The following is a 13854-nucleotide window of genomic DNA, read 5'->3' on the forward strand; positions in this document are numbered from 1 at the left end:
ATAGATCAGCGGTGGCTAACCCTTTAGTCCTTGCCTGCCAACAGATCCCATACCCATAATGCAATGCGTGCACGACACACACAACCCCGCATGCCCCACCCCCCTGTGCATGCGCACGTAACCCCCATGCTCCCCCTGAATTCCAGTGCATGCGTGTGTGACTCCCCGCTGCCATGCATGAGCCCATGACTCCCCCCATGCTCTTCCTGCCTCCCCCCAGTGTATACATGCGCAACCCACCGCACACCATACCTCCCCCCATGTCTCATTTTGAGCCTAGCGGGCCTCCCTGAAGCGAGGAAAGCCCTATGAAGTGGTATATAAGTCTAATTGATATTGCTATTTGTGAAAAGTTTCGCGACTTGAAATGTCTCGGAATATTAATATTAAAAAGTTTGGTTCCACTCCAGTAGCGCCAGAGTCGTGACGAGTATCTTTTTCCCCTTCCCGTTCAGACAGGGTGCTGAGCCACACGCAGAAGCTGTACGGGTCCTGGGTGCGGGGGCAGTCCGCGGGGGGTTGTCGTAACAACAGCACCTTCCCCACCAACCCCAAATTCTGGCTGAGAGTCTCCGAGCAGAGTGAGCTTTGCGTCGCCCTCCTGCAGAAGCCCCGGAAGCAGAGCACCGATTGGGCTGGCAGGATTCGCGCCTGGCCTCGCCTCCCGGAAGCCGACCCCTCCTTAGTGGATAACGTCCGAGGGAAGAACTACCACGCCGTGGGCTTGCACATATGGAAGGTAGGGAAGACGAGTGTTCTCACCTAGGCTTCTCCAGAAAGCATAAATCCCGATCTTAGTCCCCCAAACCCTATTTTATCTAGACGGCTGTGGATTATGGCCATTCACAGCCCGTAATGATTCACAAACAGCCTGTGAAGATTCCGACAGATGTCTGCTCGAGTTGCCACAGTCTTTCAGGGAAATGTTGATAAGCACCCGCCTTTATCTCCCTTGAAACGCTGCCAGGGACCTCATTGCCAAATGCAGAGCAAGGCCAAACTTCGCACAGAGTCAAACAGAACTTTTCGAAGCTTGAACCGACCAGATGAATTAATTCTTTCCTGCAAAAGCTCACGTCCCGTTCGCTCCTCTTTTATGCCAATCACCTCCAAGCCTTACTCCCAAGTCGACCCTGGTTTCTTAATGGTTCTTGCCTTCTGGCAGCTCTGCGCATGAGCACACTGGGAACAGGCTCCCGTTGTTCTTCTGCCTTGCTGAGGTCAGACTCTGAAGGCAGCTAATAACTACCAGGTGGCCTTGGCCCCCTCTCTGCCTCCGACGCACAGCCCTCATCAGAGCCTCCCCCAGACTCCAGGACTGGCCCATCTTCCTCCCCAACCTCTTCATTGTCCGAATCTGCTGCCAGCCCTGCTGGCTGCTGGTGGTTCACAACAATGTGTTGGCCACGCAGGCAGACGAGTCCTTTCCCTTTTTCCTGGAAGTAAGATCCTTGTCTAGTTGTCTGCCATACTAATTCATCTACGCCCCCTGCCTTTTATCCCCAGAGATAGGGTGGGGTTTTGCAGCGCTGGCTCTTTTGCCCAAGGACCGGCCCATAGATTTCCACTGTTCTCCTCTCCTCTGCCATCCGTGCATCCAAGCATCAGGGACCCAGCTTTTCCTCCTCTTCCTCATCAGTCACCTCCAGACCTGGGGGCTGTTGACTCTCCATTTAAGTGCTGATGGATGACCCAGGTTCTGCCCCTCCCTCCCCCACCTCTCTCGCTCCATTCCTTCTTCCCCCTCGGTGCTCTCAGCAGTGGTGGGTTGCGGATCCCGTTGCACCGTACTGCAAGCACAGCGCATGCATGTGTCCTTACCTCTTGTGATGCTCCGCAACGCCTCTGCAATGCTCCAGCTGCTCAGCGGAGCATTGCGCAGGCGCCGAACGCTGCACGTGTGTGTACAGGTAGCCCGTTTACTTCAAATACAGGTATGGAACGAGGACAAGCGGGTGAGCCCTCCGGAGCACCATACCGGAACAGTACCCGGTGTTGCTGGCAGGCACCAGTCCCTTCGTACCGGGGCGTACCGCCTGCAACCCAACACTGGCTCTCAGGTTGCTGACCCTGACTCCCACGCCTCCTCTGATTCGGTTGCTGGAGGAGCCAGCAGGCCACAACACAAGGACTATCTGTATTCTGTATTCTACTTCCTAGATGCCCCCATGGATAATAGATGGCCGTCTATTCTTTTTCCTGGAGCAAATCCTAGGACAGGGATTTAGAGAGATTTTTTAGAGATTTTATTAATATTTGTAGGCCGCCCTTTTCCCTGAGGGGACTCAGGGCGGCTCACATAAAATCGGGGAAGGGGAAATACAGACATTAAGATAAGACATATAATAAAATAATAAACAACATACATTCATCATTCGGGAGGGGAACTATCCTTGTCCCCAGGCCTGACGGGCGAGCCAGTTCTTCAAGGCTGTGCGGAAGGCCTGGACGGTGGCGAGGGTGCGAATCTCTACGGGGAGCTCGTTCCAAAGGGTCGGGGCTACTACTGAGAGGGATGGAGGACCTTTTCAGCACGGGTGCCCAAACCAGAACACGGGTGCATGTGTGAGTGCCGGAGTGCCAGAAACCTGAAGACTAGTTGGCCGGCGCACACCTGCCTGCTGTTCGGCCACTTTGAGACCATTTTTCAGGCTGTTTTCAGGCCTTTTTTGCGCCGTTTTCAGGCCTGAAAAACAGCCTGAAAACGGTTCGAAAAACAGCCCCCAAAAGGCCCAGAAATGCCCTGTTTTTTAACGCCTGCCTACAGAGAAGAATTTGTGTGCCAAAGATGGTAATCAAGGTCCTAGGAGTAATTTCAGAGACTGGGCGGGGGGGGGGGAATACAACTTTACTCCACCCCACAGGTTTTGCCTTTTCTACCCCCCCACCTGAGGTTTTTTTTCCCTTGCAAAATCGAAGGCGCTAGAAGTTGGACGGTTCCTCGCATGAAATGAAACGTTTGCCGAACAACATTTTTTTCCCTCCTTAATGGATTTTTTATGGGAAAATAAAATGACCAAAGGATCCGGGAAAATCCACCACAAGAACGCGAGGTCGATTTGATCTCTCTTAAAACCCCTTAAAAGAATTTGGCTTTTGTCAGTTTGAGTAGCCAGTCCCACAAACTCAGAACGAAGCCAGCTTGCACAGTGTTTAATTTCGGGAGCGGTTTTTCCGCGTACACCCACTTGCTTTTTTTTTTTTTAATAATTTTTTTTTATTTTTTTGTTACATAAACAACACATGCCCACAACAGTGGGGGGAAAAATCAAAACAAAAAAGAACAAAAAACAAGACAGAGAAAAAAAAAAACACAAGAAGTATATGTTATAAAAAAGTATATCAGCTGGTTACAACAAGTTTTTGTGCATCTCTTCCATTAATTCATATTAATTCAAATATCTTAAATGTTTACCATATTAACATCCTCATACCTCCACTTTTAGTTGACTACAGTTGTTTAAACATCCTTCATCCTTAACTATACCAAAGATTTAATCCATAACCACATGCTAGCATTTCATATACATGGAGGATGGAATTTTTGGTATTAAATATGATGGATGTTTAGCTAAAACAGGATATGAGGATTTGATGTTAATGGAGGATTTTATACCCACTCGCTTTTCTTTGCAGGCAGCATGCCCCCCTAGTTAAAAACCCCCAAATGCAAGCCGTTACATCGTGCCTCTCATTAAACCAGCATAAAAAAAAAAATTAAACTGACATAAGGGTGGTCCTTGACTTACAACTATTTGTTTAGTGACCATTTGAAGTTCAAACCACACTGAAAAAAGTGACTGACGACCATTTTTCAGACTTAACAACCGTGGTCACATGGGAACGGATTCATATTTATGACCATTGCAGTGCCCTGGGGGAGTCATGTGTTCCCCTTTTGCGATCTTCGGATGAGCAAAGTCAATGGGGAAGCCAGATTTACTTAACAGCCATGATACTCACTTAACAACCGTAGCGATTCATTTAACAACGGTGGCTGGTAAGTTCATAAAAATGGGGGGGAAATTCCCGTAATCAACGTCTTGTGTAGGAACAGAAATCTGGGGCTCAGTCGTGTCCGTAAGTCGGGGGGGCTACCTAGAATTGAATAGCCAAGATGCAGATTGAGTAGGCTTCACGAGTGGGACAAAGAAGGGTGATAAAATGGGGGGGTGGGGAAGTCACTTAATAAATGTGCCACTTGGTAACAAAAATTTGGGACTCAATTGTGGTCATAGGTCAAGATCAGGGGTTGGCAACTTGTGGCTCTGGAGCCACATGTGGCTCTTTCATCCCTCTGCTGCGGCTCCCTGTCGCCGGTCGGCATCACAATTGATAGGGCTTTCAGTTAGGACAGTTAGAGGGGAAAAAATGCCGCACTAGGAGAAGACTCTGTGGTAGGGGAACCAGACTTCCGATTGGCTCCAGAATTGAACGGGGGGCTTCCAGTTAGAACCTTTGTGGCTCTTTGACCCCTGGTCAAGGCCTACCTGCACATCTCTTCTCCCCTTACCTTTATAGTCCAAGAAACTGGGGTGTCTCTTCTGAGATTCTTCTCACTCCCCTTTTCTTTCTGTGGGCTCAGCTGCCTCTCATCTCACCATTGGACACCCTGATCTTGGGGTAAACAAGTCCAGTGCAGGGTAGAATCCAAACACAGCTGGAAAATCTACGATGGTCTCAATCCATCCGCTCTCTTTCTGACGTATTCCAGTCTTCCTCAGTGAATTCTTTGTAAATCTCTTTAATTCTGAGCGCAGAAAAGTTCCCAAAGGAGGTTTTGATGGCCAAAACCTGGATTGGAATTCGGCACTAAAATAGCTTTCCAAGGTTGAAGGAGCGGCTTATATTCCTGACCTACTTTTAAAATCCAGTCTCTGGTTTCTCAACATGTAAAATGATGCTGTCTTTCTCGCCTACATACAGGCAGTCCTCGACTTATGACCCCAATTGACCTTATAATTTCCTTTCCTAAGCGAGACATTCATCAAGTGAATTTTGTCCCGTTTTACACCTTTTCTTGCCACCATTGTTCCATAAAGTGCTTCCATGGATAAGTTACTAACCCGGTCGTTAAGTGAATCAGGCTTTCCCCACTGACTTTGTTTTGTCCGAAGGTCGCAAATAGTGATCACATGACCTGGGGACACTGCAACGGTCATAAATACGAAACAGTTGCCAAGCATCTGAATTTTGATCAGGCTGCAAAGGTCGTAACCCTGAAAATGGCTCTGAGTCACTTTTTTTCAGGACTGTTGAACAGCCACTAAACCAGGGGCGACAAACTTAAGGCCTGGGGGCCGGATTCGGCCTGTGAAGTGTTTAGATACGGTCCGCAGGGCTGCCCTGGAAACAGCGAAGGACTGGCCCGCGGTGCCTCTGCCAGCAAAAATGGAGCTTAGGCAATCCTCCCAAGCTCCATTTTCTGTGCTAGAAAGTTGCAGGAGGCTGTCGCAGCCGAAAATGGAGCTCGCGAGGCAGTGGGGGTTCCGGATCCCAGTGCAACCGGTATGGTGCAACAGGGCCCAGTGTGCACCGCATGAACGCGCGCAGGATGCGCATGTGTACTTTCCAAGTGCGATGCTCTGTGACGCCTCCGCGACACTCCAGCTGCTCAGTGGAGCGTCGCGCAGATGCCGTACGCTCCATGCGCGTAAGCCCTGAAGAGCTCAAATACAGGTAAGGACGGCGGGCGGGCCCTCCGGAGCACCATACTGGAATGATACCCAGTGCTCCCGGAAGGCACCGGTACGCCCGTACCGAGGCATACCAGTCGTAACCCACCATTGTTGCGAGCCCATGTTCGCTGGCAGAGAGCTCTGGCCACCACGGGCGCTCCCGACACAAGTGATGTTGAGCTGGCCACGCGCTCCCAGCCCTCTGAGGTCAAAACCAACCCTGATGCACAGTGGTGGGTTTCTATTTTTTTTTACTACCGCTTTGCTTGTGCGTGCAATGCGTCTCTGGAGAAGTGCGGGGCATGTGGGTGGAGCTTCCCGCCACTACCGGTTCGCCCGATCCGAGCCAAACTGGGAGCAACCCACCTCTGCTGATGCGGCCCTCAATGGAATCGAGTTTTGACACCCCTGCACTAAATGAATTGTTGTAAGTCGAGGATTTCCGGTATTCAGCCCCGTCCTGCTCTCTTATTTTCCAGATTGAGAAGAAACAGTTCAACCTTCCCAAGACGCTCTCTGCGCCCCCCGTAGCGAGCACCGCTTGTCATTCCTTCAACCGAGAGGTGCATCTCCATTGCGAGCTTTCTCCTGGGTACTACCTGGTCGTTCCCAGCACTTTCCTGAATAATACGGAAGGGAATTTCCTGCTCCGGGTTTTCTCCAGTGGAAGAATTTCTCTCAGGTACCTCCTGTTCTGACAGGACAAAACTCCTTTTTATTAAGCGAATGTGAATTTCTCTCATTCGCATCGAGCAGAGTTCTGGCAAACAGTCTTTCCAGGGGAAATTGACAACCACAGACCTTATCAGGCTTAGAGAGCTGCCAGGCCGATATCTTCCAAACACAACCCTTTACAAGAAAATACCGTATTTTTCAGAGTATAAGATGCAACTTTTTCCCTCAAAAAAGAGGGTGAAAATCTGGGTGCGTCTTATACACTGAATAAAGCATTTTTGGCCTACCGAAACCCCGCCCCCTTTGCAAAAATGGCCGTGCATAGCCTTTAGGAGGCCTGCAAAGTGCTCCTGGGGGTTGGGGAGGGCAAAAATGAGCAAAAAACTGGTGTTTTTGCTCTTTTTTTTTGCCTCCCCCAGCCCCCCCAGGAGCACTCTACAAGCCTCCCAAAGTTCTGCATAACACACACACACCTTTTTTTGTGTGCAAAAAACGAAGCATACAGAGGGTTTTGGAGGCCTGCAGAGTGCAAAATCTTTTTTTTATTTACCTCTTCAAAATCATGGTGCATTTTATAATCCGGTGTGTCTTATAGTCCAAAAAATACGGTACTTGGCAAGGAGTCTCTGAGAGTCACAAACAAATCTTCACCACTACTGAAATGAACTAATTGTCTCCTGCAAACTCCCCTCCCCTTTCGCTGCTCTTTATTTCCCCTGAGAGGGGCCATTCACTGTCCACCTGTGGCCTTACTCCCAAGTCGACCCCTGTTCTTTAGCTCTTCCCTTCGTCTGGCAACTCTGCGCATGCACACACTGGGAACAGGCTCCAGCTGTTCATCTGCCTCACTGCTGTCTGACTGAAAACAGCTGATAACTGGCATACGGCCCTGGCCCCCTCTCCGCCTCCGACACAGAGCCCTCATCCGAGCCTTCGCCAGACTCCAGGACTGGCCCATCTTCCTCCCCAACCTCCTCACTGGTCTTGCGTTTGACACCTTGCGAGTTTACCAGACAAATGGCATATAGGAGACAAAGCTGTTACAGAGTCCTGCTAGAAATACTTCAAAAAAAAAAAAAAACCCTGTGAAAAATGGATATACGTCACATTTTTCAGCGCCGTTGTGGTAACTTTGAACGGCCGCTGTTGTGGCCCAGCAGGAGCCGTTGGAGCTGCCACCAGACTCCGACAGCGAGGGCCTCTATGAGTCGGCTCTGGAGGATGTGGAGGACCCTGGACAGGGTTCCGACTCTGAGCAGGGCGCAGAGAGGCTGGTTGGCCACCAGGAGGCACTTGAGCCTTGGACCAGTGGGGAGGAGACAAGGGAGAGTGAGCCGGAGGCCAGTAGTGAGTTGTTCCTGGATGCACGGCATTGAAGAGCTAATAGGTGTCAGGAACAGTTGCACAGTTACAGGAGGTAATTGCACTCAGCTGGTGGTCATTAGGCTCCTCTCCAGACTATAAAAAGCTACTTGTGCACACATCCCTCTTTGCAGAAGTCAACACAGAATCGAATGTCGGAGAACTTCGTATGAGCTTGGCAGGCTGGATTGCTGCCAAGCCTTATCTGTGTTTATTGCTGCCCAAGCTTGTCTGTGCTGGGTTGCTGCCAAGGACCTGTTTGTCTGTTAATTAAATGCTGTAATTTGTCTCTGGCTCGGAGTGTGCCTTGGTTTGGAACGAGGGTGGTCAGAACAGGCCGCTAAATGAACTGTTGTAAGTCGAGGACTTAGCTATATTAAAATTTTAATTTTAAAAAAAAGGGTTTCAAAAAAATCAGGGTTGAGGGTGTGAGTGATGAGAAGCCACGTGGTAGATAATTTTTTTTTTCCTTCTCTTTTTTCTGCCTCCCCGTCTCCTCGGTCTCTTGCCAGTGAAATCAAACTGCCTTTGCTGGATAACACCATTCATGAAGCCTTCCCGAGAGGCGAGTGGGAGACGGCTCAGCTGGAGGGATCGTGGAAGAAAGGCCACAACGCCGGAGGCAGCCGCAACTTCCCCTCGTTCCACACCAATCCCTGCTTCCCTTTGTCGGTTCCCGCCGGGTTTGGACAGAGAAGCATCAAGGTGGCCCTCCGTCAACACTGCCCAGATAACAAGTGCCGTCCCATTGGCTTCCATATCTTCCAGGTAATACCGAGGTTCTGTTGTGGCCTGTTGGCCACGGCCCCTTCAGCAGCTGATGTCAGGTTTCAGAAAGATGCCCCCATTGATTCATGAGTCTCGAGCCAAGTTTCAAAAGAAAACCAGTCATTTATTAGAAGCACCATTTTGGCAATACCGTATTGCAGTCAGATCTAAGCCTCATTTGAATTATAGCTGAACTTTACCCCTGTTCGTTCCCTCCCCTCAGTCTGTGTCATAAATCACATTCCCCAATGAGGTGCACCCCTCCCAAGCCTGTTGTGATCTGAGATCTGACTCTAGCCGAAGGTATGTGTGGAGGTTCACCGACAAATGCGCGATAGACATATACGCGCCAACAAAACCGTGACAGACAAATGAGCGCCGTCAAAATTGCTAATTGATTTTCGACAATAGCGCGATGACAAATGCGCGATGACAAAATCGCATCATCAACAAACTATAGACAGCCCAGTGAGCGTGCTGGGCCTTTAACATAGTGGGACGCGTATACGTACGTTATAACCCTAACCCTAAATTTTTTTCGATTTTATTGTGCTTGTCATCGCGCTTTTGTCGTCACGATTTTATCGGGGTGAATTTGTCGGTGCGATTTTGATGGCGCGTTTTAATCGGCGCTGTTTTGTCGCCGCGCATATGTCTATCATGCAATTGTCGGGTCACGATGTGCAGAATGTGGTCTCCCTCCTTTCCTCACCATGACAACTTTATGAGTTGACAGCCGAATCAGAGGAGGAGGCGGCGTAGGAGTGAGGGTCAGCGAGCGGGGAAGAAGGAATGGAGTTGGCAGAGAGAGAGAGAGAGACGGAGGCAGAGGCAGCGCCTGGGGCATCCATCAGCCCTCAGAGGGAGGGCCAAGAGCCTCCAGGTCTGGAGGTGGCTGATGAGGAAGAGGAGGAACAGCTGGGTCCATTACCTGGCACATGGATGCGCAGAAGGCAGAGGAGATGAGAGCAGTGGAAATCTATGGACCGGTCCTTGGGATGGAAGAGCCACAGCTGCTAGCGAAGCCCCACTGTAGCTCTGGGGATAAAAGGCAGGGGGTGGAGACGAATAGGTCTGGCATCATTTCCCTGCTGGACAGACTTGTTAGCCTATGGTGAGAGAGAAACTTTTAGTCAGGGCTGCAGGCCCTCCTAATAAAAGAATCATTGAGTGGGTTTGCCATGTGTGGGGAGCCGGGTCCGAACAGGTTCACCGTTGCTGATTGAATTCCACCCGTGTCTTTCAACCTGGTCGCTTGAAGGTATCAGAAACTTCAACTCCCAACCTTCCTTCCAACTCTGCTATTGTATGGTATTACATAAAATATAATTATAGGGAAGGCTTTGTTATTTCTCCTCAGGTTCCCAGTGACAACAACCATGTGAAAATGTCTTCCACGGCTTTCCTGCAATTGGAGCCGGTGGTCAGTTGTGTGCCTCATTGCTACTCTCAGGAAATCAGTCAGACATGTCGGCTGCCTTCAGGAAATTACGCCGTTGTCCCGTCAACATACTTGCCTGACACGGAGGGCAGCTTCACGGTGATTGTAGCAAGGAAGATAGACAGGTGAGAAGGAAATACTGTATTTTTCAGACTATAAGATGCACCGGAGTATAAAACACACCCAAGATTTAGAAGAGGAAAACAAGGGAAAAAAAATACCGTATTTTTCGGAGTATAAGATGCACCAGAGGATAAGATGCACCAAGGTTTTGAAGAGGATTTTTTTTTTTAAAAAAAGTGTTTTTACACTCCGTAAACCTCCCCAAAACAGCCTGTTTTTCACAAAAACAGGACCATTTTTTTTTTAAAAAAAGAGGCATAAATAGCCCTTAGGAGGCTTGTAGAGTGTTCCCGGGAGGGGGGGAGAAATGAGCAAAAAAGGACCGTTTTCACAAAAATGGGCCCTTTTTTGTCAAAAAAGGGGCATTGGGAAGCTTATAGAGTGCTCCTGGAGGCTGGGGCAGGGGGGAAATTGAGCAACAAACGGCCCATTTTTTACTCATTTCTGCCCTCCCCAACCCTCAGGAGCTCCCTGAAAGCCTCCTGCAAGCTCTTTACGGCCATTTTGGTGAATAGGGCGGGGTTTCGGGAGACAAAAAATGCTGCATTCAGTGTATAAGACGCACCCAGATTTTCGTCCTGTTTTTTGAGGGGAAAAGGTGCGTCTTATACTTTGAGAAATACAGTAGTTTTTGCCTTCTCCGACCCCCAGGAGCACTCTGCAGGCCTCCCAAACCCTCTGCGCGTCCCAGAAGGGCCCGTTTTTAGCTGAATTTGGATGCATGGGGTGGGGTTTCGGGAGGCCAAAAATAGCTGTATTTGGTGTATAAGACACACTGACATTTCCACCCATTTTAGGAGGGGGGGGAGTGTGCCTTATACTCCGAAAAGCAGCTGTACTTTATAACCACTCAACCATCCAGCCTATTTCAGTCATATGTGTCAGCAACTGACTCTGGATGAGAATTTAGGAGGATTTTAATTCCATTTTTTTTCCTGGAGCACACCATGTTGTTTGAAAGTTTGGTCAGCCCTGGAATCTTTAATGTGCATGGACTTCCAACTCCCAGAATTCCCCAACCAAACAGGCAGAGAGGAAAAAGATCCCATTTGATTCCACCCCTGAATAGGAGATGGGACTTGATGACCTCACTGGGCCTTTTCAACTCTCAGCTGTGGGGTTTGTCATAATCCCCCCCAATTGTACTTGATGGATGGATGGAAGGAAGGGATGGAGGAAAGGGAGGGGGGAGGAAAGAAGGGAGGAAGGAGGAGATGGAAGAAAGGAAGAGATAGAGGGAAAGGAGGGAGGGAAGGAAGGCAGGAATGGAGAAGATGGATGAAAGGAAGAGACGGAGAAAGGGAGGGAAGGAAGGAAAGGAAGAGATGGAGGAAAGGAAGAGACGGCGGAAGGGAGGGAAGGAAGGAAAGGAGGAAATGGAGGAAAGAAAAGATGGAGGGGAGGAAGGAAAGGAAGAGACAAAGGAAAGGGAGGAATGGATGGAAGGAAAGAGTGAGTGGATGAATGGATGGGTGGTTGGTTGGTTGGAAGCAAGGAATGAAAGTGGATGGAAGGAAAAGGAAGGATGGAGAGGGACGAAAGGAAGACAGACAATGGGCAATGACATTCTAAGACAGTGTTTCTCAACCTTGGCAACTTGAAGATGTCCGGACTTCAACTCCCAGAATTCCCCAGCCAGCGAATGCATTTGAGGTTGAGAAACACTGTTCTAAGAGATCATCTTTAGCGCTCCTAAAACCTCCCCACTTTCTGCATTTGATTTCGGAACGTGGGAGATTTTTCCGGCGTCTTCTGCTGTGGGATGATCCGAGGTTCTTTTTCTGCTGCTAGGAAGGAGGAAAAAGCCAGAAGCTCTGAGAATTCTCCGGGGAATTCTCGTTGACAGGCGCCCTTTCTGTACTTCGGCCTCTTCTAATAAGGTTGTGTTTGCTTTTCTACAGGAAGAGCATTTGGAGCAAGGAGACCTTGGGGCAAAGGCTGCAGGAGGTGAGCTTTTCCTTTCTTTGGGATTTAGCAATGTACGGTTTCCACCCCGCTCCACGTTGTCCTTCCAAAGAAAACAACGCAGCACGAAGTAACCAAAAAGTCATCGACCAAGAAGGAAAAAATGGGAAACGGCAAAGATCAGAATCGTACTGGGTGGAAAAAGGAAACGACGGGCATGTCGAGAGGGGTGCAGCCAGTGCTGAAATTCAATATTTTTTTTACTATCGGTTCTGTGGACGTGGCTTGGTGGGCGTGGCAGGGGAAGGATATTGCAAAATCTCCATTCCCTCCCCACTCTAGGGGAAGGATACTGTAAAATGTCCATTCCCTCCCCACTCCAGGGGAAGAATACTGCAAAATCTGCATTCCCTCCCTACTCCAGGGGAAGGATATTGCAAAATCTCCCTTCCCTTCCCACTCCAGGGGAAGAATACTGCAAAATCTACATTCCCTCCCTACTCCAAGGGAAGGATACTGCAAAATCTCCCTTCCCACCCCACTCCAGGGGAAGGATACTGTAAAATCCCCATTGCCTTCCCACTCCAGGGGAAGGATATTGCAAAATTTCCATTCCCTTCCCACTCCAGGGGAAGGATACTGCAAAATCTCCATTCCCACCCCACTCCAGTGGAAGAATACTGCAAAATCTCCATTCCCAGGGGAAGGATACTGCAAAATCTCCCTTCCCACCCCACTCCAGGGGAAGGATACTGCAAAATCTCCCTGTCCACCCCACTCCATGGGAAGGATACTGCAAAATCTCCATTCCCTCTCCACTCCAGGGGAAGGATACTGCAAAATCTCCCTGCCCACCCCACTCCAGGGGAAGGATATTGCAAAATCTCCATTCCCTCCCCATTCCAGGGGAAGGATACTGTAAAATCCCCATTCCCTTCCTACTCCAGGGGAAGGATATTGCAAAATCTTCATTCCCTTCCCACTCCAGGGGAAGAATACTGCAAAATCTGCATTCCCTCCCTACTCCAGGCGAAGGATAGTGCAAAATCTCCATTCCCATCCCACTCCAGGGGAAGGATACTGCAAAATCTCCATTCCCTCTCCACTCCAGGGGAAGGATACTGCAAAATCTCCATTCCCACCCCACTCCAGTAGAAGAATACTGCAAAATCTCCATTCCCAGGGGAAGGATACTGCAAAATCTCCCTTCCCACCCTACTCCAGGGGAAGGATACTGCAAAATCTCCCTGTCCACCCCACTCCATGGGAAGGATACTGCAAAATCTCTCTTCCCACTCCACTCCAGGGGAAGGATACTGCAAAATCTCCATTCCCAGGTGAAGGATACTGCAAAATCTCCCTTCCCACCCCACTGCAGGGGAAGGATACTGCAAAATCTCCATTCCCTCCCCACTCCAGGGGAAGGATACTGCAAAATCTCCATTCCCACCCCACTGCAGGGGAAGGATACTGCAAAATCTCCATTCCCTCCCCACTCCAGGGGAAGGATACTGCAAAATCTCCATTCCCACCCCACTCTGGGACCAACCAGAGGTTGTACTTGCCAGTTCTCCGAACTACTCAGAATTTCCACTACCGGTTCTCCAGAACCTGTCAGAATCTGCTGAATTTCACCCCTGGGTGCAACCATATTGCCACCGTGTTAAAAACTGTAGGAGAAGAATAGTTTAAATTGTTTCTAGCTAGCGCTGCTTTTAAGGCTCCTCCAAGAAAGGGACATTTTCACTAGGCTAAAACTCTGGCACACTTGAGTCTGTCTGTTTAGGGACTAGAACTCACTGTCTCCTGGCCATAGGCCCAAAGTCACCCAGCTGGTTTTCATGCTTAAGGTCGGACTGGAACTCAACATCTCCTGGTGTTTGACACAAAGTCACCCAGCCG

General features: G+C 49.4%; 1 protein-coding gene across 2 annotated transcripts in view; it reads left to right on the forward strand.

Moving 5' to 3' along the window:
- The window catches only part of CAPN10 (calpain 10), a 37193-nt gene that overhangs the window by 16513 nt on the left and 6826 nt on the right, over positions 1-13854 (forward strand). For both annotated transcript variants that reach the window (XM_032225384.1, XM_032225383.1), the window contains 5 exons: positions 456-739; positions 6158-6360; positions 8228-8483; positions 9844-10049; positions 11949-11994. In XM_032225384.1, coding sequence (XP_032081275.1) covers positions 456-739; positions 6158-6360; positions 8228-8483; positions 9844-10049; positions 11949-11994 — 995 coding nt within the window. The remainder of the gene's footprint in view (positions 1-455; positions 740-6157; positions 6361-8227; positions 8484-9843; positions 10050-11948; positions 11995-13854) is intronic.

The sequence above is a fragment of the Thamnophis elegans genome, chromosome 10, assembly GCF_009769535.1.
Source record: "Thamnophis elegans isolate rThaEle1 chromosome 10, rThaEle1.pri, whole genome shotgun sequence".
Lineage (NCBI taxonomy): Eukaryota > Metazoa > Chordata > Lepidosauria > Squamata > Colubridae > Thamnophis > Thamnophis elegans.